A 27,783-nucleotide genomic window follows, 5' to 3' on the forward strand; every position below is an offset into this window, starting at 1 on the left:
CATTAACGACTCTTAAATATATGTATTTATTTAAAAAAAGTAGGTATAACAAAGCTATTGATCTCGATGGGCTAAAGAATTAATATTTTGCCCAAAATTCCGCAACAAATTAATCATATTGATATACGTTAGTATTATATTTAATTCGATACAGTGCGTACAAATCTGTTTCACAGGGTAACGTTGACTTATGTTTTTCCACATAAAGTCGATAAATATGTATGCGTGTGTGTATATTCCCGCCATTATTGCTATGGTTCATTCTTGACGGGACTGCCGCGCTCCCCTCCCAATTAGAACGATGGACTCGTCCAATGTTTTCGATTTACTGTCACGAATGATTTTCGCGTTTCCAGCATAAATTGTAAAATATTTTACATTTAAGGAATGATAAAAAATATTAAGATTTTTTTAAGTCGCACATGAAATTAAAACATATTGAAATATAACGAGAGTGAATGATTTTCTGTGCATTGTTTGGATTCGGCCATTTTGAAGTGGGGAAGGTAAGGGAGAAGTCGTACAATTGTTGCCATTCTTAACGCGGATACTGCAGTGTCTATTGATTGATTGTCGATTTAACGAATAATTATTAGTAAAAAATTATTACATTTAATAGAGATAATATTTCTGTAAAAAAATAGAAAAGAAAATTCCCTGGTGCGTATCCCTTTGTCAGCCATGTGCATAAGTACATCGTTTAAAATGTCCTCGCAACCCGTAGTGAACAGCCAATAAGGAGAGGGCGGCAAGGCCACGTGACTGCGGCCGGCCAATCGTCAGGACGAGATTTGAAATCGTGCGTGGTCTTTGTTCACGAGCCTCCCGTCAACGTTACTTCAGTTCCGTAAAGGGGGTCTTGTGTCGGTGTCCGTTTATACATGGTCGCTGCCAAAAATCGCATAATTCTCTTGTAAATATATGTGTGAAAGTGGTGCTTGCCCGCGAGGACGACGTGCTTTAAGGATTGTCAAACACACGGTAGGTCTAGTTACGCTTTATTTACGTGCCGTTCACGCAAGCCTCAACGAAAAATTATGAAAAAATATTTCGTCTTAGCCGGCCCGCCGAGCCATTCTAGCTTTCGAGTGTCAAGGTACAAGGGGGCAGTCATGATGCTTTCAACTCTAATTTTTTTTTCTACCTTTCTTCCTACACAGAGTTTATCGAGTATTACGATACATCTATGTTTACGTTCGTGTTTGCACACTACTGTTAATAGCAGCGGATTAATCTGTCAGTAATTGAGCGGTTCGACGATACTTTTTTCTTCTTTTTTTGCCCCTGCGCGTTGCCGGTATTTTTAGACCGCTTGGACACGATAAATTCACGATCGGCCACGAGATTCATACATTTGCCGCGCTCCGCCGATTCGATAGCGTAGGCGGCCGTGAGCACATCACCATAGCAATTATTTATCAAGCGTACAACGCTTCGTAAAAAATAAACAATCGGTTGGCTGGCTCGTGTGTCAAATCGAACTGAATGAGTGATTCATCGTAAGCAGAATGGACCTCGACGTAACTTTCGGCGGGAAGAGAGTGAGTGTATTACCGGGAAACCTCACTGATATAACATGTATTTCCGGTGATGAAAGCCATTGTTTTGCCGCTCAATGCACTCCGTGCAATGTCACGTTTGCACTCGTACGACGAATCGTCATTTTGATTCGGGGTCGTGTTCGTCAGCGACGAGAGAGGGAATAATTATTGTGCACAAAAATTATTTTCGTACTAGTATTTTCTTCTTTTTGATAAATCATTTTTAGCGAAAAGAATTAATTTGTAAGTAATTTACGATATTCGTGTCCACATAAATTATGGATTTCTACTTGCACATCAAATTAAAATCTTATACCGCTTACTGCTTTAATCGACGTTTGCATGTTGCACAATGTCGTTTTACGTATGTGTCATCAAAAAAGAATTACCATCAAAGATGGCGAAAGATTAACAAATTAAGCGATTTACACAGTGTTTATCGAGACTTATTGATTCGTGGTTAAAAAGCTTATTATAACGAAGTTATTTTTTTTTTATTAACGTTGGTTGCAGTCTACGCTTAAAATAATTAACGAAGCTAGCCGAAAGTTTCCCTCGACTTGGCGGCAAGTAATCAATAACAGGAGTAGCAATTAAAAGCCCTCGTTTTCAATTGGGATTAGAAGGATCTATGGGAAATAATTTATTGATTTTAAAGCAAAAAAGATTTACACGATGTTATTAAGAATGTATAATGAACTAATTGTAATGTTAGTAAATATTCGTAACGGTATAGTATCATTTGTAGAAGATTTATTGGTTTTTGTCGAATCGCGGTCTCAGAAAAGGAGATTTTTTGAAAATATTGCGAATAACGAGTAGTAGGGAGGGCCCCTCGAGCACTTTCAAGCCTCACCGCCACGAAAGCTATTGACCGTGGGAACCTTCTCGGAACTCTACCCCTCGCCATATGCCCACCGCAGGAAATATCCTACAGGCTCGACCGAAATTTACCTCGCCATGTTTCGTGTTCACGAGTTATTATTATTTGTCACTGAGAAGAGTTCCTTCGTCCATACATTTTTTTTTTCATTTAATATTTTTTCTTCTGCGTTACGCTAAAGAAAGTTGTTTCTTGGCAATTGAATCGATGCCATGACCGTGTGCTGCCCGTTTTCATGCCCTTTCCTTTCTTTTTTTATTTTTCCTTTATTTATTATTTATTATTATTTTTCCAAAAGTACAATTACGCTTAATATCGATTCACTTATCTTAATTTATTATTTTATTTTCTAATACATGTAGCGAAACAAGCATTTTTACAAGCTCGAAATTAGATACGTCATAAATAAATGGGAGTCCGTTTTCGTCAGCTACTAAAAACATTGTAGTTACACGTTTCAGTGATTTTTTGCCTCGTTTTCTTCTATTTACCAAAGGATCGTTGGAGATGAACATTTGATTCGCACCATTGTTTAGAAACGAAACTGAGAGAGTGCCTCTAGGACGCGTTAGAAAGTTGTTTTAAAAGATGTGAAAAGATAACCGTAAAAAAAATTACTGTTTCATGCGATGCTTATAACCTCGCTTCTCCTACGGTTATCAAGCAGAACTCTCCCGTAACGTAATTTTTCGAAACAACGATAACGCGATGAATTTTGCTTTACACGTTTTAGTAAACAGTAGAAAATACTATCAAATTGAAAAGTGTTTATTCGTTCGCACATATTTTCATTTTCATGGTGGCTCCGTCTGGTTTGTTACGGTTAAATCTAATCGAGATCAAGAATCGATTTTGCGCTCCCGTACTACAACACGCAACAACTTGTAGCTTAGGTATGTTCGGAGAAATTCGCTTTGCCGAATGCAGATTGCGTGCCATTCGTAGCAACACGCGAAATCTTTCAAGAAACTGAATCGGTTCTCTTGGTGAAAGCAAAATGATTCGAATAGAAGGAGCACTTCGGTCGAATTTATTTCATGCTTAAAGTATTTATCGAAGGTGAAAAAATAACCGACGCATTTTTGAATTGTTACCGTTTTATCTTCCATGCATCAAAACTGTTTCTAAGTGGTCGAGGATATACGAAGATTACGAATGAAATAGAGCCCGTAACGATAAGCCGAGCGAGATTTTTTTCGCGCCAATTTGCCATTGGCACACGTCCACGTGTACGTGAGGTTCCCGCGTTCCATCTGTGTGCCTTTCTCCCTCTCTTTTCGTCGTCCATGTGCAATATCGTATCGAGTACCTACTACGAACTTAATTTTCCAGTTAATGATGGGCATTTGAGTCTCAATATCGAAACGATTCGACGTTTTTCAAGACTGTCAATATTAGAATATTAGAAATTTAATAATATATCTATAAAAATATAACATATACATTTATTTATTTATTTAAAATTGCTGAAAGTTTTCAGAGTTTCGACAGGATTGCGAAGTTTCATGAGTACATACGCCATATCTTTTTCCGACTATTTTTATTCACACAGTATCATAAATACACGTGTTTACCTTTCTCATCTTTGTAGCTTACACATTACGAATGTATCAGTTCTTGTATAGAATGTATAGAATCTTGTCGCATAAAAACATTATTCTTATTATTTAATTACTAACTTATTTCACTTTTACTACTTATTATTATATAGAATACTACATTGATTTTAAATAGGATTTTCATTGCTCGATAAATAACACGCATAACCAATAAGCCTATTGTTTTACAAATTTTTGTCCCAATCATCAGGAAACCTTTTCCATTGGCATTCTTTCGTTTCAAACCATGTCGAGACTGAAACTTCGACTCATAGCTGATTTGAAATTGTTTGCTACGTACACAGACCCGAAGCGATACGAGGTGTTTCTGATCCCATCAATTGCAACTCTCGCAAGCTATTTCTCAGTCTATTTCCAACTGATACACGCGCACAAAGATAGCGATAAGTTTCTTGCCATAGGATAAGAGAGAGGGTACGCTGTTCCGTTAGAGAATTACCGCGCAGAATAATCGAAGCGTTAAATCGTATTCATGAAATATTTGGTTTGTAGAAAATATTTGACGAGTAATGAAGATCGATCGATCGGTTGACAGGGATAAAAAGCTGTGTATCAGGAATCAAGAAGGAAGGCTGTGTAGTGGCTCGGTGCATTTTCAAACTGTCTTGCGGCAGGCAAGAACCGAGGCGCACCACCACTAACGACAGCTTTGTCGTGCGTTAGTGAGCGTGCACGCGGACACGGCGTCCGTGAGTGCAGCCACCACTAACGACAGCTTTGTTGTGCGTTAGTGAGCGTGCACGCGCACACGGCGTCCGTGAGTGCAGACACGTTCATAGCTCTTTTGCAAACACTGGTCGGCCGGCGCGGCGCGGCGGCAGGGATATCAGATCGATACTGGGCGAAAAGCGCTGGTAGGAGAGGAGAGCACGGCTATACGTATATCTGTACGGTTGGTCCATCGCAAGATGCAGACTGCCGACTCTCTCTTTCTCTCTCTGCCTATGCGCTCGCGGATACGCCCCACCATCCTTTTAATATCAAGCAAATTCGTCGGATGCACTCTACTAATCTGCGCGTTATTTAGCATCCCGGCAGGATACACTACCGTGCATAAGCATTTACACATGTTCAGACTATTGGAATTATATAAAATATATTTGAAGTAAAGCTCGTCAATCTAATTCTCGCTTCTGATATTATCTCAGGCAATCATGTACAGGTAGAGGATATTGTTACAGATAATAGCTGTTGTTGATTAGTATAAGTAAGAAAGCAATCATCGAAGGTAGATGAAAATTGTTCCAAGTTAAGTGACCTTAAGCGTCGTGCCTGTTCAATGTTGAGATCTTAGAACGATGGATATGTATTTTCAAGTACGTTTTAAAAGTTTCTACAGATTTTATCAAGCGTCGATTATTCATTAGAGATATAAATGTAACTCGATGGATGCAGGTATATTCCTTGTTTCAGTTGCGATTTAGCCAGAACATATGGCATGCCAAGAAGTAAAGAATCGGCGGTAGAGAAATAATTCTTCTATCATAGCGTTGAAAATATTGTGGAAATACCAATGTTTTGATTGGACTAGACCGAGCGTCTAGTTTATTACGCACGGTAGTGTACACTGGACAAAAACAGACAGAGTGTCTTCTTCTTCTTCTGTCTTCGATTTTTCTTTTTTCGTTGTTAGACACGTCGAGTTTCGACAAACAGAGGAAAAGGATTAGTTACGTTGCTCCTAAGGAGTGGGACGCTGTACGATGGAGGAGGTAAATCTTTGTAATTGCTCGATGACTCACCGTTTACATTACCGCTCTTTGTTATGGAAGATAAGTTGTATAATTACGGTATTGTAAAGTAGTATTAACGTAGGGCAGAAAAGTGACAAAATGGGAATAATTCGAGTATTTCGTTTGGGAGGGGTATCGCGTCGAAGAGCAGCGAGTGACGCGCTACTCGCAAGGTAAAGTATTTCTTCCGAATAGATAAGGAAAGCGAAGATTATGTTGCTCAGGCGGAAGCGGTTCATCTTCTCGTCTCGCTATGAAGTTCCACGCGTTACTCTTTTTTTACCAGTCTGATTGACCTCGTTGGGTAATCTCTGGAGCCAAGAGGAAAAAGAAGCTAGCTGTGCTCTCGATCGTTTCAACCTTATAGCGCGAAAATCGTATCAGGAAACACGTGGCTAGATTGGCACAATCAGCATCGTACGCCTCTTACGGCTAGAAGACTTTCACGTTGTTCCACTCGATACGGAGCTTGTTTTCACGCGGATGCCTGTCCTTCGCAATTTATTTTCAAACCATGAAAATTATGTCACCGGTAACGTCGACGCTCTTCACCGTCTCGTGTCATTTGTAGTTCGTTCGTGCGTCTTTTAAATGTTTTCGTACGAGTCGCTTAATGATTTGTTTGCGCCGTTTTTCTTTGTCTTCGGCGAAGCGACGATCTTTGCACATAAACAGGCTTCAGAAAATATTGGAGGATAGTAAACAAATAAAGTATTTCAGGATTATACGCTTTTCATCGATATGTTGACTATCATGATTGTAAAGTTTGAAACAAATTTGAAAATGTACATGGAATCTGTAAGATATTTACTGCAAGTATATATTTTGTATGGGTCGTAAAACTGTTTAAACAGCGTATTATTTACTTGAATATTTGCCGGAGACATATCTTAATACTCGTTATATGTTTAAGATGGTTATTCATACCGTATACTCGCTTTTCACTGAATATATATTTGCAATAAGTATCTCGTAGTTGCTGTGTACATTTTTAGGTTGAATTTCAAATTTTAACCAATACAATACCGTGACAGTTGTTTTTAACATTGAAAAAATCTACAGAATTCATATAATATATAAATTAAAATTAAAAAGAAACGCGGTACTCTTTGTAATATTTAACAGACGAAGCAAGACATTTTTTATTTATATTCTCTCTCTGTATTTATTTTCATAAAAATTAAAGATTGCATAGACATTCGCAGTCTACTTGTTATAGTCTAATAAAATATTTCAAATGTTTTATACAATGTATACAATGTGGACCAATTTTCTATAGTAAATACTTTCGTGGCCCAATAACAGTAGCTTTGTATAGCGAAACGAGCTGCTGCCACTCGTATCAGTTGCTTCTCGGTGAAGCTTCTCCAATGATTCGTAATTGAGACCCGCATACGAATCATTTCCATGAACTCGAGTTTGAGTAAAACTGTTGGTTCCTCGGTTGACGAGAAAATTGTTACTTCTTCCAGTGTCATCTGACGTTGCCCTTTTCCACAGAAAATATTCTCCTCACGTTTTTCCATATACAGTCACGAAGGGGACCCCATCGCTAGAGGAAATGGAAAAATTCCAACGATAATTTCCAAGGCCAAAAATTCCGATACCTGGGTTTAGGGTGTCTTTGTCAGCAGCTCATTGAGCCGTACTAACCGATCCTTGTGCTGCGGCGTACCAAAAATCGAGACAAAGCGTACAATGTGCATTCAATAGTTATGCACAAGTTGGCAGCAGGTAATTCCTCATAGAAAGGTAACAAAAGAACACGGAATAATATCTTTTTGTATGACGCCTATGGTTTTGAGAAAACCGAGTCGGAAAATTTTATTTATTTATATATTTATTTATTAACAGATCAGTTTGACAAAGTTTGGCCGTGAAGACCACGACGAATGTTTTATTATGCTATACATATAATGTTGAAATATTACCTGCAAGAGATACGTTATGCCCTTTTCTATGTGGTTACGTCCCGGGACCTTTCACAAACCATAATCCATTCTTATTTATTTGGACCCGCAATAATCTTAAAGAACTGTTGCAAGATTTGCCATTTCTTGCTTTACTGTCAACTCCCTTAGTTGCTGGTAATAGAAATTTATAACTATTGACATTTCTTCAAATTATGTATTTGTTTGTACTAATCTTGGTGAGCCAGTCACCAGTGACCCCCATGGCATTCAACGTGTTAATTAATTAATTTATTTATACAGACTGTACAACCTTCGGTATATATCGTTAGTTACAATTGGAAGAACAGTTAGCTTAATGGTAAGAAAGTAACGTGAGCAAGGCAGAAAGTAAATGACGCTTGAAAGTGTAGGTAGGACAAAGAAGATGGGTCTGCTCGTAGTAGAAATTAACATTTAAGACTATCATTATCAAGCCTGATCAAATAACCGGTTTCAAAATTTCATTTTGTTCGTCTAACTTTATGTAGATTCTTATATTAACAAAAATCGAGAAATCGAGTAATCAGATAATAATAGGAATTTACATAAAGTTAGGCGAACAAAAGACATAACGACGAGCGTACAAATTTAAATTAAATTTTGAAACTGGTCATGAGTAAATTCTTATATCAACAAAAATCGATTAATCAGATAATATAAGAATTTACATAAAATTAGACGAGCAAAAGACATAACGATGAGCGTACAAATTTAAATTAAATTTTCAAATTGGTCATCTGACCGCACCTGGTAAGATTAGTATCGAGATAAATAATTGGCCTATTAATACAATATCTACGATGTTACTATTGGTACAATTTCATCGTAAAGAGTCTCTGTCGAGTATTCTTGAACTTGAATCGAAAGCAGGCAAGAACGAGTAAAAAATGTGGGTAAAAAAAATTAGAGTCTGAACGTGTTTTTTAGTTAAGAATTGCCTCATTGCCTGTGATAAATTCTGAAATGTATTTTTCCCGGAAATAGAGCGTCTTCTGAACAAATTTTATCCTACATTTTTTACTTATTTTCACACATGGAAAAACGTCCTATCGATTATTTTCTCGCATTCTCGACAAATTTCCAAATTTAAATTTCTCAAAAAACCAAGCGTCATGTGAACAAATTTTATTCTATACTTCCTTCTTATTTTCTCATAAAGAATCGCCTGATACCCGTTCGTACATAAATTTCGGATCTGACCAGAAGAAACGAAAAGGAGCGCGTTATCGGAACAGAGCGCGTGATACCTGTTCGCACATTGGCCAGTGTTCTCGTTCACGTGATCTTATTTAAACTTTTTATCGGTTATGTAACCAACAGAGAGAGAAAAAGCGAGGCAGAGGAGAGGAGAGCTCGCAGAGAAGATCACCGCTTTCTCAAGCGTTCTGCCGTCGTGACCGACGTATTTCGGTAATTTCTATATTAGGAAGAAATTCGTTCGAGTCTGTTTCCTGCATATCTGATATCTTTATCAAATATTCGAAGGAATTACGATTGGGAATAGAGGAACTTTCTCGTTGAAAAGCTGGCGCGTACATCGATGGAAAGATATCGGAAAGTCGGGCGAAATCGTTTGATCGAAACAATGCGATTCGTTGGTGCATCCTTTCGCCACTCTAAGACCGATATTTGCTTATCGACCGAGGAATACTATTAACCCGTCAGCTATTTCATATTGTTTCGATGCCGCAATAAAATCTCGCATGCAAATGTTGCTCCACAAACGCTTACAAAAGCTGCGGATAATAACAGCCGTGTGCGAATCGTTTCTCTGTGAATTGCGTTTATATCCTTTTGAAATTGGTAGGCCGCGATTTATTCGCATAATAGCTGCATCAGGGTCATCGTTACACAGATGCATGGAAAGGGGGAGAGAAATTGCGTGACCTATTTGCATACAACGGCGGAGAAAGAAGAAGAAGAAAAAACGTAACATCGTTCGATACCCCCGGGTAATCCCCGGATCGCGAACATTATCGGCGGAAGTATGGCCCGTTGAGGAAGTAGCCGGTAAGCACCGCGGCCATGGGAAAAGATCTGCCGTGAGATGTCTTGTGTTTTCACGACCGTGAAACCGACGTTCGACGTATACGTGCTTTACACGTTCCCTGTGTACGTTGAAAGGTTGAGTTGTTCTCGTGGAACGTCGTCGGAGTCGACTTCTTTTCCCTCCTCTTTGCTCTGTTCCTCGTTAGAAGCACACGGAGAAAAAATTGTCGGCGTATCACGGTAGCGAATCGGTATTTCTTCTTGGAATAATTTTCGAGTTTCGAGACGGCTACCAAGTTCACCGCGGCACTTGGCGATCGCGAATCGCGTGGCGAAACATTCGAATTTCTTCGAGTAGGATTTCATACCCCGAAAAGCTCGCGAAAGTCTCGAGGCTGTTTGTTATTTTGGTAAGTTTTTTGAGAGGTTGGCGTTTGAACAAGCGTTTTGAATGCTTCGATCCGAACGCTGTCGTTGACAGAAGATGCTAAAGAAAGTCTGGTAAGTCGAAGACGTCGGAAATCCATTTACGCGATCATTCGTTACGACATTGATGACCTAGAAAACTTAAACGGCTTGTAGACGATCGATATACAGGGTGGTTGGTAAGTGGTGGTACAAGCGGAAAGGGGGGGGGATTGTACGCGAAAAAAGAAGTGGAAAATATAGAATAAAAATTTTTTTTTCTTTAATTTTTCCATAGAGACAACGATCTACAGTGAGATCCGTTCTAACGAGACGCGATAAAGTGCACGCGTACCGAGCGAAAATTCAAAGTCGATTTTCTCGAAAACAAAGCCTCGAAGGAAAAATTGTTATTCTATATTTTCGGCTTCTTTTTTCGCGTAGAATCGCCCCCTTTCCGCTTGTACCGCCAGTTACCAACCACCCTGTATACATATCGCCAATATTTCGCAGAGTCTTGAAAGTCTAAATAGGTTTGAAATGAAAGAAAAAGGAACAGGTTTGCCGATGGTGGGAGAAAATTGGTGGAAAAATTCGTGGAAATTCTACGTGAAGTTGATGTAGTATTTTATACAGGGTGTCCCAGTATCGATGGTACAACCGTGGAGGGCGTGATGGTATAATACATGAAAAAATAGGTGGAAAATATAGAATACTTTTTTTTCACCGGAGGCTTTGTTTTCGAGAAAATCGATTTTGAATTTCCTGCGAGTACGCGTGCACTTGGCTATGTCGTAGTTAAACGGATCACGATGCAAGCCATACGCTGCAAGTTTATGAATAATAATTTTTTTCGTTTTTATTTATTAAAATTACAATCAATTCTCGCATTGAGAATTTTCAGTAATTTTTCTGGCGTGGCGCAGTGACATGGCTGATTATTTATAATAAGTTGATACTTACTATAGATAAGTATAATTTATAAGTAAGTATTATAATTAAGTAAATATTACACGAATAATAATAAAGCATATAATTCTTCAGATTTACCTTATAGTCACAGTTAAATAAATTAATAACTAAACAATAATACGCTTTTATCAGTCACGTGTTTGGTAAAAAGATTTTATCGAAAACGATACATTCGTAACGTATACCGCAAACTGTAAAGACCACCCACCTAAATAAACGTGTTCACGATAATTCAAAGTTTCCGGACTTTCTTCAACGTTTTACGTTAATAGCGTTGTTCGAAGAAAAATAATCGAAAAGCTTGCGACATATCGAACACCAATGGAACATTCGATATCCGTCGAAACTCTCAAGACTTTCAAGGACTTTCAAGAATTTTAGGCTATCCGAATCCTATTCAATTTCTTCGACGATCTTGAGGAACACAGAGTCGTTTCGAACGCCCATGGCAAGTGGCATCGATCGGAAAGTTGTATCATGCGAGCAGGTGGAGCGCAGGGAAAAGTTAATAAAGGGCAAAGGAGAAGAATGGTTAGGGTATCGAAGCATGAGAATGCCCGAGTAATCGAGTCGGCGCTAAAAATTCGTAGCTACCTGCCAGGAAATACTTCCGCCGTCCGACACGCATCGACTCTTTTCTTGGCTGTAATGGTAGTTTCGAGAACAAAGGGACGGCCAGCTTTACACTTGTACCTTGCAAATACCGCAAAAGCGATTCCGTGGTCTTTTCATTCCCTTTTGACAAAAGTATTTCTTCGGCTGGGAAAAGTGGCGGCTTCCCGCTGTTTGCGAATTATTGGTCCACCTCCAAGTTCTCGTCATACGATGCAAAGAGCCCGTTTTCGGGTCCCTTCACCTTGACAAGTTCTCGGAAACAATTGGAGGAACGCGCGCGTTTCAAAATCTCGTCTAATCCACAGCAATAGCACGATACAATGAATTTCTCGAAGATGGTATTTCACTGGGGGTAGCCATCCACATGTTACTATTGAGTTAGAATTAAGTTAGAAAAATATACCGAATGTCCAGCTGGACAAATTGTACAAGTATAAATTAAATAATAAAAAAAAAAAAATGAATTTCGTCGATCAATTGTAGCTCTTTGATATATGAGATGTTCTAAGTGAAAGATAATAGTTTTGTCGATTAATCGATCAAAATTTCACTGTCGTTCTATTCGAAACGATCTCGTCCTGTATTTTTTTTTCTTTTTTTTTTATTTGGAAGTAGTTTACAATCAACTCTCATTGAGAATTATATTAAATTATTCTGGCGTGGTACTATAACATGAATAATAAGTGTTTATCGTATATTTGATTCTAGCTGAATCTAATGTTTAAATCTAGAGGGTGTCTTTTTAGTCTGCGGATCTGATCCGTCGTGTCAAGTAATGGGTTTTGGTGGTTGTTAATTCTTATGTTATATCTGTTATTGAATTTCGATATTTCTTCTTTAACAGTAGGTTTCTTAAGGTCGCGGTGTATCGTTTCGTTGGTAACATACCAAGGTGCATCTATCAAGGATCAAAGAGTTTTTGATTGGAATCGTCGAAGAATTCTCGCTGTTCTCCATAGTTGGATCCCATAGGTCTCGTCCTGTATTTCTTTTTTTTTATTTGGAAGTAGTTTACAATCAACTCTCATTGAGAATTATATTAAATTATTCTGGCGTGGTACTATAACATGAATAATAAGTGTTTATCGTATATTTGATTCTAGCTGAATCTAATGTTTAAATCTAGAGGGTGTCTTTTTAGTCTGCGGATCTGATCCGTCGTGTCAAGTAATGGGTTTTGGTGGTTGTTAATTCTTATGTTATATCTGTTATTGAATTTCGATATTTCTTCTTTAACAGTAGGTTTCTTAAGGTCGCGGTGTATCGTTTCGTTGGTAACATACCAAGGTGCATCTATCAAGGATCAAAGAGTTTTTGATTGGAATCGTCGAAGAATTCTCGCTGTTCTCCATAGTTGGATCCCATAGGTCTCGTCCTGTATTTCTTTTTTTTTATTTGGAAGTAGTTTACAATCAACTCTCATTGAGAATTATATTAAATTATTCTGGCGTGGTACTATAACATGAATAATAAGTGTTTATCGTATATTTCATTCTAGCTGAATCTAATGTTTAAATCTAGAGGGTGTCTTTTTAGTCTGCGTCGTGTCAAGTAATGGGTTTTGGTGGTTGTTAATTCTTATGTTATATCTGTTACTGAATTTCGATATTTCTTCTTTAACTGTAGGTTTCTTAAGGTCGCGGTGTATCGTTTCGTTGGTAACATACCAAGGTGCATCTATCAAGGATCAAAGAGTTTTTGATTGGAATCGTCGAAGAATTCTCGCTGTTCTCCATAGTTGGATCCCATAGGTCTCGTCCTGTATTAACGTTAAAACTACCTACAGTTAAGACGAAGCTACTTCTAGCAAAACATTTCTCTAAGAAATACATAATAATAGGATATTTTTATATTTATTGATTTATTACTTTCTTACAAAAGAAATTCCAAGTTATGTCGTACATTTGTGGTATTATTAATCCATCTGGGTCTGTGATCCCTGAACGAGCATTGGAATATTTCTAAAATTGTAAAACCAGTCATTTCGACTGGTGCGATGGTGTTAATATAGCGATCAGATCGGCTCTTTGCTATGCTGCAAATGATTTTTGCACATCGTTTCTCCCAGCCGCATTGAGCGCCAGATTGCGTTCCGATGTGCCTCGAGCTTCAATTTCATTTTTGTAAAAATAGAAAGAAGTCGTAAGGAGCTGAATATGGCGAGTACGAGTAATTCATTTTTACATTAGGCTCTTACGACTTCTTTCTATATTTCCAAAAAATGAGATCCAAGCTCTGCGCTTTAATTATGTTAATAAAATTATCTCGCAAGCGCTCCTCCCTGAAGAACAGGCGGTCGACGCGGATGAAGAAAACGATTTTCAAAAATCATTCGGAACATATCAGAACTAACCCGATCGTTATACCAATGCAAAATCAAGGGATTATCTTGAAGAGGACGGACACCAAATTTAAATCGGGTCATTAATAATTTTTTTTTTTAAACATTCGACAAATAATTAATAAACATTTAGAAACGTAGTTCGGATCTTGTTCGATGATATCTCGCGCTGTTTCTTCGCTATCGTTTCAGGTGTATCATTACACCTTGCGCAGTTTTCGCTCTTCCTTTTATAGTCATCGTCATCCGTATCTTGATCACCGCTGAAGACGAAGTTAAGGAGACTAGGACGGCTGGAAGAGGCGCGTTGAAGGTCGAATTTTCGCTAACGACAGGGGGAGAAAGCTCGACGAGAGGGGCGCGAGTGCCTGCAAGAAAATCCAGCTGCAGAGTTCGACGACACGTAATGAAATTGACTGCTCCCGGCAGCTGGCTGCCGTCAAGAAGTAATACCGAGCAAGGATAAAAACACGTCGAACTGTATTCGGCATTGCAAATTTATAGCCAACGTTCGTACGAGATTTGTCTGTAGAGCAAGCTGGTTGTAGCAGAGGAAAAAAAGGATATCTGTGAATAGAAACGTATACAGTGTACAAACATTGCCAGTGCGTTCTATACGCAGATATAAAACTAAAGCAAGACTAAATAGCGAGGAGTTCATAAATGTTTCATTAAAATGTTTCATCAAAACGATAACGTGAAGCTATATATATTTATGCGAGTGTATTGAAATATCGTGCGCCTTTGTCAATACAAAATTTATACCCGTGTGCCACTGAATTTCATCGTTACGTATGTCATTTAACGTTATGTATCTCGTCTTATCCTGTACTTAAACTAACAAAGAGAAAAAGTAAGAACATACGTATCTATGGCATTTAATATTCTCGTTATACTAACTTTTTGATAGAGCATTTATGGACTTCTTGCCACGTGACATCTTACTCTTAGTTTTATCTGTAGAATACACTAAGCTCGTATATTAAATTGCGGGACACCCTGTATACTACTTGCATCAGTAAGACGGATAAAAGTAAATTAACGCGTAACGATAGGAAAGCATACGATCGATCAGGGGCCGTTTCATCGAATCGTAAAATTATTCGTGCACCGTAAATTGCCCGTATACACGAATCGCGAAATTATATGCATCGTAAATTAAATTAAATAATTGAAGCATTGCCGCTGTCTTAATGCCGCGCCGGCATGAAATTAACCGTACCTATCTCGCTTGCTATCTCGAAAGATATTATACTTTTTTGTTACACAGTTTGCGATCGAATGTGTGTAAGCGAACACGAAGCAATTCCTTATGAAAAAATAAGAAGAAAATATGGAATAAGGTTTGTTCGTATGACGCTTCGTTTTCGAACACATCGGGTTTAAAAGTTTGTCATTATTAGTAGTTAAACATGGTCGAGCTCTGTCTTCTTGAAAATGAAGCTATAAAAGAGTAAACTCTATCCCACGTTTTTCTTTTATTTCGTTTACTCGTACAGTCGTGGGTTGAGTCAGTAAATTAGTCAAGTTACCAAAAATACCTGACAAATTTTCAAAATCATTTCTCGAAAACGGAGTCTCATATTTTTTTTTTATTTATTAAAATTACAATCAATTCTCGCGTTGAGAATTTTCAGTAATTTTTCTAGCGTGGCGCAGTGACATGGCTGATTATTTATAATAAGTTAATACTTATTATAGATAAGTATAATTTATAAGTATTATAAATAAGTAAATATTACTTAATTTAGATAACTAATTGAATCTAACGTTTAGGTCTAGCGGGTAGTGCCTCTTCAGGAGTCTTCTTATTTTTTTTTTTTTTTTTTTAGAAGAAATCATCTGACGTCTGCTAACACATCCACTATTCGCCTCTTGTGTATAATTTCGTACTGCGATTTGTCGTAATTTTGGCGTAAAAAAAAAATATATTTAGAACATTGGAATAGTTGCATAATACGTGTCAGAGCGACGTGTCACAGCAGACGGAAAGCTCTTAGATCGTCGTTATCGAGCTGGTGGACAAAAGTCCATTTATTAGACGAACACGATTCACATTCGACTCACTTCATAAGCCCTCTTCTGCGTGATTCAAACCGGTTCTCGAGAAGCGATCACAAAGAATCCCGCCGTTTTACGTGCACGCAAACCTACACCGTCGATTGGCCGACTTCGCCTCCTCTCGATATTTATCAAAATAATTTTCCACTCTGATCGGTTTTTCGTCAAGACAAATACACGAAATGGAAGGTTAAAAAATCTAGGTCGATCTCGCCTTTCCTCCTAGTTCTCCCCCTCTTTGCTTAGATCGGCGTTACACCGTACTCGAGATAATTTTAGTGCATTTTATTCGTTACATTTTGTCGACTGTATACGTTCAGCGGAATATTTCTCTTTCTTATGTATGATTGGGCTGTGTGCAGCTGTGGCCGCTTTCCACGACAGGGAACACGTGTTCCTGCCCCATGGAAGGAGCGTTTAGGCTGTTTGACCGCGTCTCGGGACCAATATTTGTTCAACCAGTTTCTCTAGTATCACCTCGCGAGGAAACTGTTTTCAAGGGGTTCTTTTTCGAAACGATCCCCCCCCCCTCTCTCTCTCTCTCTCTCTCTCCTTCGACTTCCACCTGTGCGATTAGACAACCGATCCCCGGCTTCTTTTTACATCGATACATACTGGTTTCAGCGTGGAAAGAAGTTGGCTGAACTCGTTGGACGGCTAGTCGAATTCGAACAATACCACCACCCTCGTGTTTCCAGCTTGCGCGATAACTTATTCATGGACGTTAGAAGGTAGCTTCTTAGCATCATATCTTCTCGTACACGTCTTCCACACTCGATAAACCTACAACTGGATCGACCAGTTTTATAATTGGCGAGGTTTTCCAGAAGAAGGAAGAAATACCAGACCTTGCCCCTTTATTCGGTGTAGGTCTTCCTGCTGCTCCCACTCGCTCATGTTTATCAATTGCTGCATCGTCTTGCCACAGACGTTTCGTCAGGTGCTCCATACAACACAGCTGCGACCGTGTGCACGCACACATACACGTACGCGCGCGCACACAGTTACGGGAAGCCCGGTGAAAGGGAAATCTCGTCGATTGTTGTAACGCGGAGGAGTTATCGTGCTCGAGTTGAGTTTTATAGCGATGTAACGCCGTTTCACCGTTGCTGCCGCTCTTTTAACCCTTTAACCACCAACGCCGCGCATTTACGCCCTGCTGGGATCATTATCTTCTAAACGTGCAAATATATGCACCCTAGTGGCGCAATTAGTGGAGGTTGCTCGATGTACATGGAGAAATAGGTCTCTGTTTTTTTAAACGCTGCTGGTCTCATAGAGTTTTCAGCCCTTAGTAGCTTGTAGATTAATTAACTTAACGGTAAGAGACTGGCTAGTTTTCCAGAAAGCTGTGTTACTCTCATTGCTGGAGAATAGATACTCGGAAGCGTGTGTTTCATTACCAAGTGGACGGTCCGTAATAATGTTCATTATGTTGGCGGAAGATTGGATAATAATCATTTTTAGAAAGTTTCCTCTCGTACGTTACGTCCACGTATTTACGAAAGGTATTATACATAACGTTCAGTAGCGTAAAGCCTCGTTTCTACCGAGGCGACGCGGAGGAAATTTTTGTTGGAATGTTTCCTGGAAAAGTCTCTGTATAGTGTTCCCCATACGTCTGCCTAGTTCTTAACTGTTCTAACTGGATTTTCCAAAAGAACTTGGTCGACGGACCCATACGTAAGTCTGATCGGCACGAGGAATACAAATTCGCGATAATACGATGAAAATTGTACGTAGTAAGCAACAGGCCCTAACTGCAGAAAATAATATTAAACGTCGTAAACCTGAAACTCAAGTTTCCTCGGTTTACAAACTGGTGGAGATAGGATGATTAAGAGCTAGTAGAGCGAGGATACGTCGCCTTGAAATCGAAATAAAACTCAAATGTTGCTCGGAAGCGTGTCGTTTCAGCGTGCACAAAACGTTTCTGTAAGCTCGCCTCGTTTTTCTATAAGTTTCGTTGGAAACCTACAGCGAGGAAATGTTGCTTCGGTGGAAACGAAGCTTAAGGCGAGAGAACGATCTTCCTGAAAGATAGAAAGAGGTCTTCTAAATGGGCCCGTGATGTAAGTCAACTACTCGATGAAAAATCTGCCATTGGATCGCCTTCGACTAGGATGAAATAGAGCTAGTTGCAAAGAGAAGAGGGGCCCTTTATGACCTGCCAAGGATTTCTGGTTGAATAGCTTCAGGGACTTAGGATCGTCTATCGCCGGAGGAAGGGCTCTTCCCGGAATTTGAGCTTAAAGAGGCAACGAGGCGGAAAGATAATCCTGTTTCAGGAACCAGATACATTTTTTCATAAATGAACAGGCATAAAATTACGCTCTTACGTCGTCCTACAGATTCCGTTTGAATTAACGCGTCACTCGGAAAATTCCTCAGTCGGAGGAAAGTGGCGAAATATGGAATAAAATATGAAATATAGTATGCAATAGTGTCATTTTTGAAAATGTTACAGATGAATGTCAAATGGCTATAGGCTATCCCGCTCACTCACTCACTCACTCACTCACTTTGGCATCGTTTATTTTGCCAAGAACATTTTGCGCAATACTCTGCTGGAGAAATATGCATCAGGCGCATAATGTGCAGACTCTGGACACATGACCAATGTGCTGATGCAGGATTTGACACTTGGATACGTGATTATTGCAAATAGCTTTCTTCTTATGTAATTTGAAAAAAAAAATGTTACTTTATAACGAAAATACTTTAATCGATAAGAAAAATAAAACTATTTTCTGCTCGTTTTCTATGAAGATATTGTACCCGATGTCGGTGTTCCATTTTTAGCTACCTATTCCATACGAGACACGATTTTTGTATTTTCCTTTGTATGCTGCTTGTTCAACATGGAAAATTGTTCACGACGCAAAAACATGGTACCCGTCTGACTGGATAAAATAAAAACATTCTATTTGTTGCGATTAATTCTGCAAAATTGATATCCGAAAGAAAAAATGGTAATTCAATATTTGGCAGCTTTACATGGAAATTTCCATTCGGAAATTCCACGCATTCGGCGTGTTGGAAAGTAACTGTAAATTTCTTCGTACGTTCCCGTTTTTCTCTTCGGTTTATCGATAGGGTACTGACGCTATGAGCGAGTGTATTTGATCGTCTAATTTTCTCCGCGTAACCTGTCTTTTATGAGAACTGGTACCATTTAGTAGTCGATGATATTATTACGAACAAACGGTCGTTCTTTTTCAAGTTCTGTTTCTTCGTCGTACGTATCTCTCGGTGAAGTTTTCGCCAAAGACATTGACCCGACCCGGTTCACGTTTCGCTTTCGATCAAAAATTGTTTACTCGATGCTGCAATAAACGTGCTCGTAATTTAACGATAAGAATTTGGAAACGAGCAGAAAGAAATAAATAACAATTTTAAATCCTCCAGCGTTTTAATCTGGTTAGCCTTCGTGTTTGACATTGCCTAAAATGTTTGAGCACTCAGCGTGGCGCCCATCGCGTCTGATTGCGTCAAGCGTGTCTGCTCTTCTTTCTTTTTTCTCTCCTTCTGCCCCCCGCCCCTCCACGTTTCTCGTCTGCCCTTTTTTTCTCTTAGAAATTTTCATTCAAGAGATTAATTTATCTCTGCCGCGTCTTATTAAAGCAAAGAGCAAAAGAGAAATTTCTCTCTCTCTCTCTCTCTCTCTCGTGTAAATTCGATGATTCGAGTTTTATTAACGTTTTTTTTTGTATATAACGCGATTCCTCTCGACAAATTAGCCATTTCAATTAAGGGAAATTAACGTGCAATTGAATTTTCGAGAAAGCTTGTCCCGTAGCTAATTTTGTTTATCCGTTTGCTCGGGGTTTCGGGAACACTTGAACGCGAAAGGAATTTAACAGCTGCAACCTACGCGGTGTGAATTTCAACTAAAAGAATCCTCGCACAGTGAGATTAACTTATCGCCTTATAAATGCTGCCGCTTGTTGATCTCGACAGGTCGATGACCCATCTCTCACGTTGTTCGTCCTTTTTCCGCTATTTCCCATTTTCCCATCGATCAACCGCCTTATATATACCTTACGTCTACCTGTTACGTATCTGAGTCACGAAAATTTGATTCGTAAACAGTCTGCCGTATATTCGTCGTAGATAATCGTGCAAATGATGCGCTTAACCGCAGATCTGCTGGAATTCTCGATGCAAACGTGCACAGAGCTCGTTGCTAGTCGGAACGCAGCATTTAAATGAATTTCTCATGCGCGTTAACTTGCTCGCTTCTGAGAAAGTAACTTCCTACTCTCGTAGTTTTCCTCGCGAGATTATTTTCATTTTCCTCGACTTATTTCAAGTGCGCGCCAACGTTATTCATAGGTGGAGAGGAGGGAGGCGTGGGTGTGTTGGAAGCCGATGGAACATAACTGGCGAGCCTCGAAGCGTAAGTGCATCGGACAAAGTTCCATTACACTTCCACGTCTAAGAATATCGTTCAGTCACGTAGTGACTTGAATGTCTCGTGCGCGCGTAAAGGCCACACTACGATGGGAATTACGTGGAGCAGGGTCAGTTCTCCGTTTGTCTCTCTTTTCTCTTCTTCGCGACCGACGATTCAGCCGTCTATTTCTTTCGCTTCGCGCGGATATTTTTAGAGCGGCATTTTGTACCAGATCAAACACACCAAGAAGATTTCTATATCGCGAATTCAGATTGCACAGCTTAGTTCGTTTGAATTAACATTCGATCTGAGGTCTATGAATTACGTTGTAAGTATCGCGTTGTGCTGAGCATTTCGACGCTTGCTGCTATCCCACGAACAGATCGATATTTCTATTGTATTTGCAACGTTACGATAGAGGAATGTTTCTCTATGGCTAATTCTTTACTTGTCGCCATAAACGCGATCGAATGTTCTGCCAAATTGAAACCGAAGCGAGCAATGTACGATCGATTTGCGTATCTGTCTCTGATAAATAGTTGACGCTTCGAATCTATAGAATCTCTTAGAATGTAGTTGGAAACTCGATGAAGAATGCTCGTAGGAAACGCTGCGAGTGCCAAGAGAAGAGTATTTCACGCGTTAATGCAACGTAAATTCGTGAAAAAGAAAAGTACATTTGTAGAGAACTTTGTACGTAGCAGCTCTTAGTTGAAGGAAGCTGGATGTTTCATTCATTTAGATAGATGGCATAGGCAAAGGTCAAGAAACGATTGACTAATGTTTATTAGCACTTATATTTTTCTTTATTGAGGCGACGCTGTCACGTCATCTTCTAACATTATTAATAACTGTTTAGAAAGGGAATTTGCACTGAAATATACTGTAGTATTCTCATTGGTACGTAGAACATGCAGCAATAAGAAACGGAAATTTGTCAATTTTGCCACTTCTAGTGTTATTTACAAGCATTACGTTTCCGATATCTCGCTCGTTCTAAGATCTCAACGGATTATACCGATTAATTGTATAATAATATTTTAGTTTTATCACTATCTGCGTATCGCTTGTACTTGCGCCTGTTTCAGATAATATCAGAGATATTAAAATCTAAAATAGAATTAAGCAGCTTTATTTCAAGTAGATTTTGTACGCAGTGAAATACATAATAATTTAAAAAATGTCCAAATACTTATGTACGTACGATAATGTACACAGTATGATAACAACAATATCTTTGGTCTACGTGCAAGAAACTTGCATCGATCGTTAGATTCGTGCGGAAATTTTTGTCTCGTAGCCAGCTGACGATTCGGTTGCCTTAATAGTAAGTTATGGATATACTTGAACTGAAGTTAAGTAGTCTGTTCGGTAAGGCAGAGCTTAGTATCGCGAGCTCGTCAAACCAGCACAGATCCAGGAGAAGAACACGTCGCACAGAAAAAGATAAGGGCAAAGACTTGCTCGCAGCGGAGGCACGTCGAATTCGAAAGAGAAACCTATGAAACTAGAAGATGAAAAACTGCCATTGATGACAAAACGTAAAGGTGAAAAAGTGACAAACCTCTCACGATTCTGCTTTTTATGTAAATTCATATGTTCGAGGATATAATGAAAAAGCTACAATAGAAGAAGCTCGATGAAAAGTTGTTTTACCCACCAGCTACTGTACATATGGAGAACTATATTGGTTATTGTAGGATACTTCGTTTCTTTCCTCGTATCACACGCATTCTCTGCAACCGTGCACTTTCGAATTTCCTGTAAAAGCATACAATTTTGTAATTTGCTAACAAGTCATCGTTTTATAAATCCTAAGATATAAAAGGTGTCCCGAAATACACGAAATACATTGCATCTTGTTTTACAAGTAAATTATAGCGTGGTTAGAAATATATTTCGCGGGATACTTGCACCGTAACGCGTTCTCTTAATTTCACGTGTTTTATCGTTTATTAATTAGCAATTTGAGAAGCATGTTTTGACGTACTATATAAGTAGCAACTTTCCTCTACAATGTAGCATTTAATTCTTTCGCGCTTCGTTCATACATTTCGAAATTACGATCAACTGAATTCAGGAAGTTTCAATTCGCTTCTCGCAGCACCGTCGATTTCGTTGAATTTTTCACAACTTTTCCACCTCATTTGCCATAAGCGATCGTACTTTTACGATGCCGTAGGACTTACAGGAAGACGTCTTACCGTTATACCGCGGACATTTATGCATATTCATGTCTCTACGAATATAATTTAAAAAACCCAACTCAAGCGGAAGATTATCGTATCTAGTAAATGTCGCGAAAAGCACTATACCTCGGATGTTTTATATATTTTTTCACCTCACGAGATTTCCGCGCGTCTTTACGCTTTTAAATCTCCTATAAACGCGCAAAGGCTAAAGGGGTACAGGTTTTTCAGCTTTTCGCCGTGCTCCTTTGCAGAAACGCGAGGGTCAAATTTCAGCGAAACAATTCGTGAAATCGACGGGAAATATGAAAGACGGACGATAAAGAATATTCGTGGACTTCAGAGAGAGAGAGAGAGAGAGAGAGAGAGACGCCTGGAGAAGGCTGAGAAAACCGATACAGGATATCAAACGTGCTAAGAAACGCGCAGGAAAAAGAGTTAACAAATAAAAACACGTGGTGTTGGATGAAGACGGGAGAAAAAGAGTTCTGAACGAAGAAGAAGAATTAAAGAGTAGAACGAGCTGGGTTGCTCGGAATCGTGAACCAGACGAAGACGGGACGAGTCAATTTGACGAAGACAGAGAATGGAACAGAAAGAATGAAGAAACGTGTGCGAGACGTGGGGAGAACGTGGAGAGAGGGAGAGAGAGAGAGAGAGAGAGAGAGCTCGGCGGTGCGGAACGGAGCTGACAGAGAAGGGTCGAGTGGAATAGTTAAATGAGCAAGAGTGGGGCTAGGAGAGGAGAGCGAGAGCACGGGGGACATATACTACGAGTCCACGCGTTCTATAGTAAATCGACTATAGTACTATGAGTCAGTCACACCCACAAGCCGGTTGTGGGTTCAAGACCCTCGTTGCGCGCTTGTACACACTGTGTACACGACGGCACACAGGCGCGCGTACGCGAGGTCACGCGGGTACGGACACGGTGGAGAATCTATTGGCCTTGCTACAAAAGATCGCGAGGATGATCCTTAGACTCGATAAAATCGTCCAAATTTACCGTCTCGCTGTTTTTAAAGATAAATATATTAACGCCGGTATCACGCTGTCTTTTCTTTCCTTTTCTTTATTTTCGTTTACCGAAGCAAAGATAGACGGCTTTCGGCTTACGTCTGAACGCAGGCACCCTCGAATAGGATCGTAAAAATATTTTTCAAAGTGGAACGATGACGTCGATCGTTAATGCCGTAGCATAATATTTCGCAAGTTTCTTAGCTTCGTCATGCTACTGCGTATTATCCACTCGAGTTTTAAAGTACAGTTGCAGCGAACAGAATATTAAGCTCAGAATGCAGCTGGGACAGGCATCTATGTGAGAATAAACGAGAAACCGATACAGTTTCTGTGACCAGGCTTCCTCTTTCTCGTCTTCAATAAACAGAAGGAGTATGCAATTTCAAATGATCATTCCCTATATCGATTAGTAACGTTCCATTGATCACCGCGTTATAAAAAAGAGAAGCGTTATTCTAAGACAAATATTATGATATCGCATAGAAATTCAAAAATAATGTTCTTTTTTTTTGTATTCCAGTCAGGTGAATGTTGGATACGGAGAGTAGACACGGTACTGGGCTGGTTCAGGGACCGACGAGGGACCCTTGGCTCACGATGGATTACTATCTCGGTACGGACAGTCTATCCTTGCAAGAGATGCTCGATGTCGACATCAAATGCGAGATCGAAGGTGTTATCGGTGGTCATACAGAGCTAGGCTTCAATTTTACCGATATGTCCGGCTTAGAAATGGACGACGATCCCATTGGATGCCAGAACGATCTCAGTGGATGGTTTGGTTCCACCAGTTTGCTCAATGGCAACAGCAACAGTTCGAGCAGGTGTCTTATTTGTACCATACCAGTGAAAATATAACGTGACATTCTTCTAACAGAGGCAATAAATGTTTCTAGAGACTGACTCGATCCTTTGATTTCAGTAATTTTAATCTTGATCTCAACGGAAGCGATGCGGCCTCCATTATGGTGAATCCCAACTCGGTAATGCCTCACATAGCAATTCGAAGTCCCACTCCAAACAACGGTCGAAGGCATTTTTCGTTTTCATCGAAAAAGGATATAAGAGAGAAGATCGATGTAGAGGAGGAGGCGGAGAACGAGGGCAGCAGTTACACAGAAAACGAGAACGAAAACGAGAATGACAATGAGAATGAGAATGAGAATGAGAATGAGAACGACAACGATAACGAGAACGAGCAGGAAAATGAGATTGAGAACGACACCGAGACGGAGGAACAATACGAGAATGATATCACGGAAACGGAAGAGGATTCCGAGGACGAACAGGAGATCTCAAAGTCGGTGACACCTTCCAAGTCGAAAACGATCGCGATATCCGTCGCTAGAACGACCTCTCCACAATACCCAAAGGCACAAAGCACACCAAAAATGAATGGCATGGCCGGTATCAGGATTCAGAACTTCAAGGTGTTACAGAGTCCCAACCAGACGCATCAGCACGTGCGCAAGCAGATCTATAACAATAACGTGCACATCAACAATTCAGGAGCCACCTCTGTCTCGACGGTGAAAAGAGAAAAGGAATTCGATCTATCAGACTACGACGACAAACCCTACCCTAAACCAGCTTACTCTTATTCTTGCCTGATAGCGATGGCGTTAAAAAATAGCCAGACGGGTTCTTTGCCGGTTTCAGAGATCTACAATTTTATGTGGTAAGTTGAAATTGCAGCAATTACGACTGCGACGATACATATTCTGAAATCCAATGGTCTTCCTATAAAAACGATAGCATATATTTCGAATGTGTAGTACTTATAAATCAGAGGAAATGATGTTTGAAATGCAAATTTTAGACGATAAACCTAGTAAAATTGAGAGGGAGATGCTTTTATAAAAAGGGAGATTGGTCCGATAGAATTCAACTGAGATTAACATTTTTTTGATACATAACGTACAATAGGGTAGATTCCTATTTGACAAACGATGTGTCGCCAGCCGCTTATTTTCGACCATTTGGCCGGAAGGATAAGGGCTGGTCGAAACCCTCCGGTACTTGGCCCACGAGGGGAAAAAGTATTGTCCTCCTTTCTCTTTATTCCCGGGTTACACAAGGGGGAAGCTGCCATTTTGTATGGGGCCCTCCGTGTTCCAGGTGCATGCCTGGGTACAGTCCCCATAGAAAATGTGGGGCTTATTCTTTGTTTAACGAGCTTCCATTCCCCCTCGCTGCAATCCATTGTTACACTGTTGCCATAATAATGCTTTGACATTAACAATTTTTATTCTGATATTTATTCAGTTTCCAACAGTACCAGAGAAATATAAATTTGATATAATTGAATTTTTTAATTGTTGAGAGATATATTTCTTAGAAAATTACACGATCATAATTGTCAGACGATAACTGTCCATTTTTTATTTCAGCGAGCATTTTCCCTACTTCAAAACTGCGCCCAACGGCTGGAAGAACTCCGTTAGGCACAATTTATCGTTGAACAAGTGTTTCGAAAAAATTGAAAAACCTGCCGGAAATGGAAACCAGAGAAAAGGTTGCTTGTGGGCTATCAATCCGGCCAAAGTAGCAAAAATGGACGAAGAGGTACAGAAATGGTCTAGAAAAGATCCTTTAGCTATCAAAAAAGCAATGATATATCCAGACCATTTGGAACTACTTGAAAGGGGTGAAATGAAGTACGCAGGCAGCGGTGACGTATCTGAAGAAACGGAAAGTTCAGGTGACGAAGCAGTCGAAGAAAACACGACGTACGAGGAATCTATTCACGGTCATATAGCTGCAAACTCGGTAACAGATAGTTACGATGAGAGCAGCCAAGATTGTGATGTAGATATTCAGGAGCATCTTTATGACGAAATTGACATCGAGGACAATAAGGACGCGTTACATATGCATTTAAATATTTCAAAGCAAGAACCGTTCGAGTATGAGCTTAGTTCCGGTACGAAAAAACAAAAGACGTTAACCGGTGCGATACAAGGGAATTACGTGTATCAACCTGTAACTACTTCGCGAAGAAAAACACCTCTTTTTTTACGAGCCGGAACGGGAAGCAGTTCATTTCTTAAAATTGATTAAGTTTCAGTTCATCGTCTAATTATAAATTACTAATTTTATGCGTATCCACCTATCTATCTATATATACATGTATATATACACACATATATACTATATACTAATGTATGTATATACATATACATATATGTAGATAAATCGACAAGTACAACGCTTCAGGAAAATATTTGATACGCAAGAAACATTCCACTTCTAAACAACGTAATTTATTCTCTTTTTTCTTTACATTCATTTTCTTAATACGATCAATAATCCTGCTATTCTATGCTACATAACAAATTTTCATTTACTTATAAAACACGAATTTGTAAGTAAGTGAAAATAGATTCCAATAGAATATTAGGATTATGCAGAGGAATATTATAATAATGGCTACTAAGAGAATTATCGGGAAGCTCTATGATCTAAAGAATTGATTGTATAAGTCATACCTTTTTCTATTTTTCTACAAATACTTGACTGCTATGTAATTATGCAATAATTACAATTGTAATTTTTCACACAAGAATTCTTCGCTTCCAGATAATTCTCTAGTTTAGCGATACGCGAGTTCTTTGACTCGTAGAAATTCGTATATGACTAAATATATATGACTGGTGAATATATATGAGTTAAATTCATTTTATTTATATCTTTTTATTACATTTGTAGAATTTTAGGTGAAAGATTAATGATATTGTACTGTTGGTTTCTCGTACAATTCCCATTTAATCGTATATTCACCTATATAGTTGATTCATTTTATGTAATTCCATCTAATTTGATAGCGTCTTGTTCTTTGACTTCGACGAATCATCTGAATAGAAGGAATATTTTTGTATCAAATATTTTCTGTTAGCGGTCGTCGGCTATTTGACGAGTGTTAGATTCACCACAATCGTAAATGTTGGTCCACATTATCTAAATTTTTTTCTTTTTTCAATTAACGTGTAAGATAGATACGACAAATATACATTTAGCTTTCGTTGGAAGGCAATTTTTTATATATGATCAATTCGCGTAGTCATGAC

At 39.1% G+C, this 27,783-nt stretch overlaps 1 protein-coding gene across 1 annotated transcript; it reads left to right on the forward strand.

Annotated features, from left to right (window-relative positions):
* Window positions 1–27,232, forward strand: LOC117216862 (putative uncharacterized protein DDB_G0282133). The gene is made up of 5 exons (XM_033463964.1): window positions 1–127; window positions 177–981; window positions 24,237–24,540; window positions 24,639–25,394; window positions 26,107–27,232. The coding sequence occupies exons 3-5, from the start codon at window positions 24,245–24,247 to the stop codon at window positions 26,774–26,776; spliced, it is 1,722 nt and encodes a 573-aa protein (XP_033319855.1). The 5' UTR covers window positions 1–127; window positions 177–981; window positions 24,237–24,244; the 3' UTR covers window positions 26,777–27,232.
* Window positions 27,233–27,783: the final 551 nt, after the last annotated feature.

Source organism: Bombus bifarius, unplaced genomic scaffold (assembly GCF_011952205.1).
Source record: "Bombus bifarius isolate JDL3187 unplaced genomic scaffold, Bbif_JDL3187 scf7180000007974, whole genome shotgun sequence".
Classification (NCBI taxonomy): Eukaryota; Metazoa; Arthropoda; class Insecta; order Hymenoptera; family Apidae; genus Bombus; species Bombus bifarius.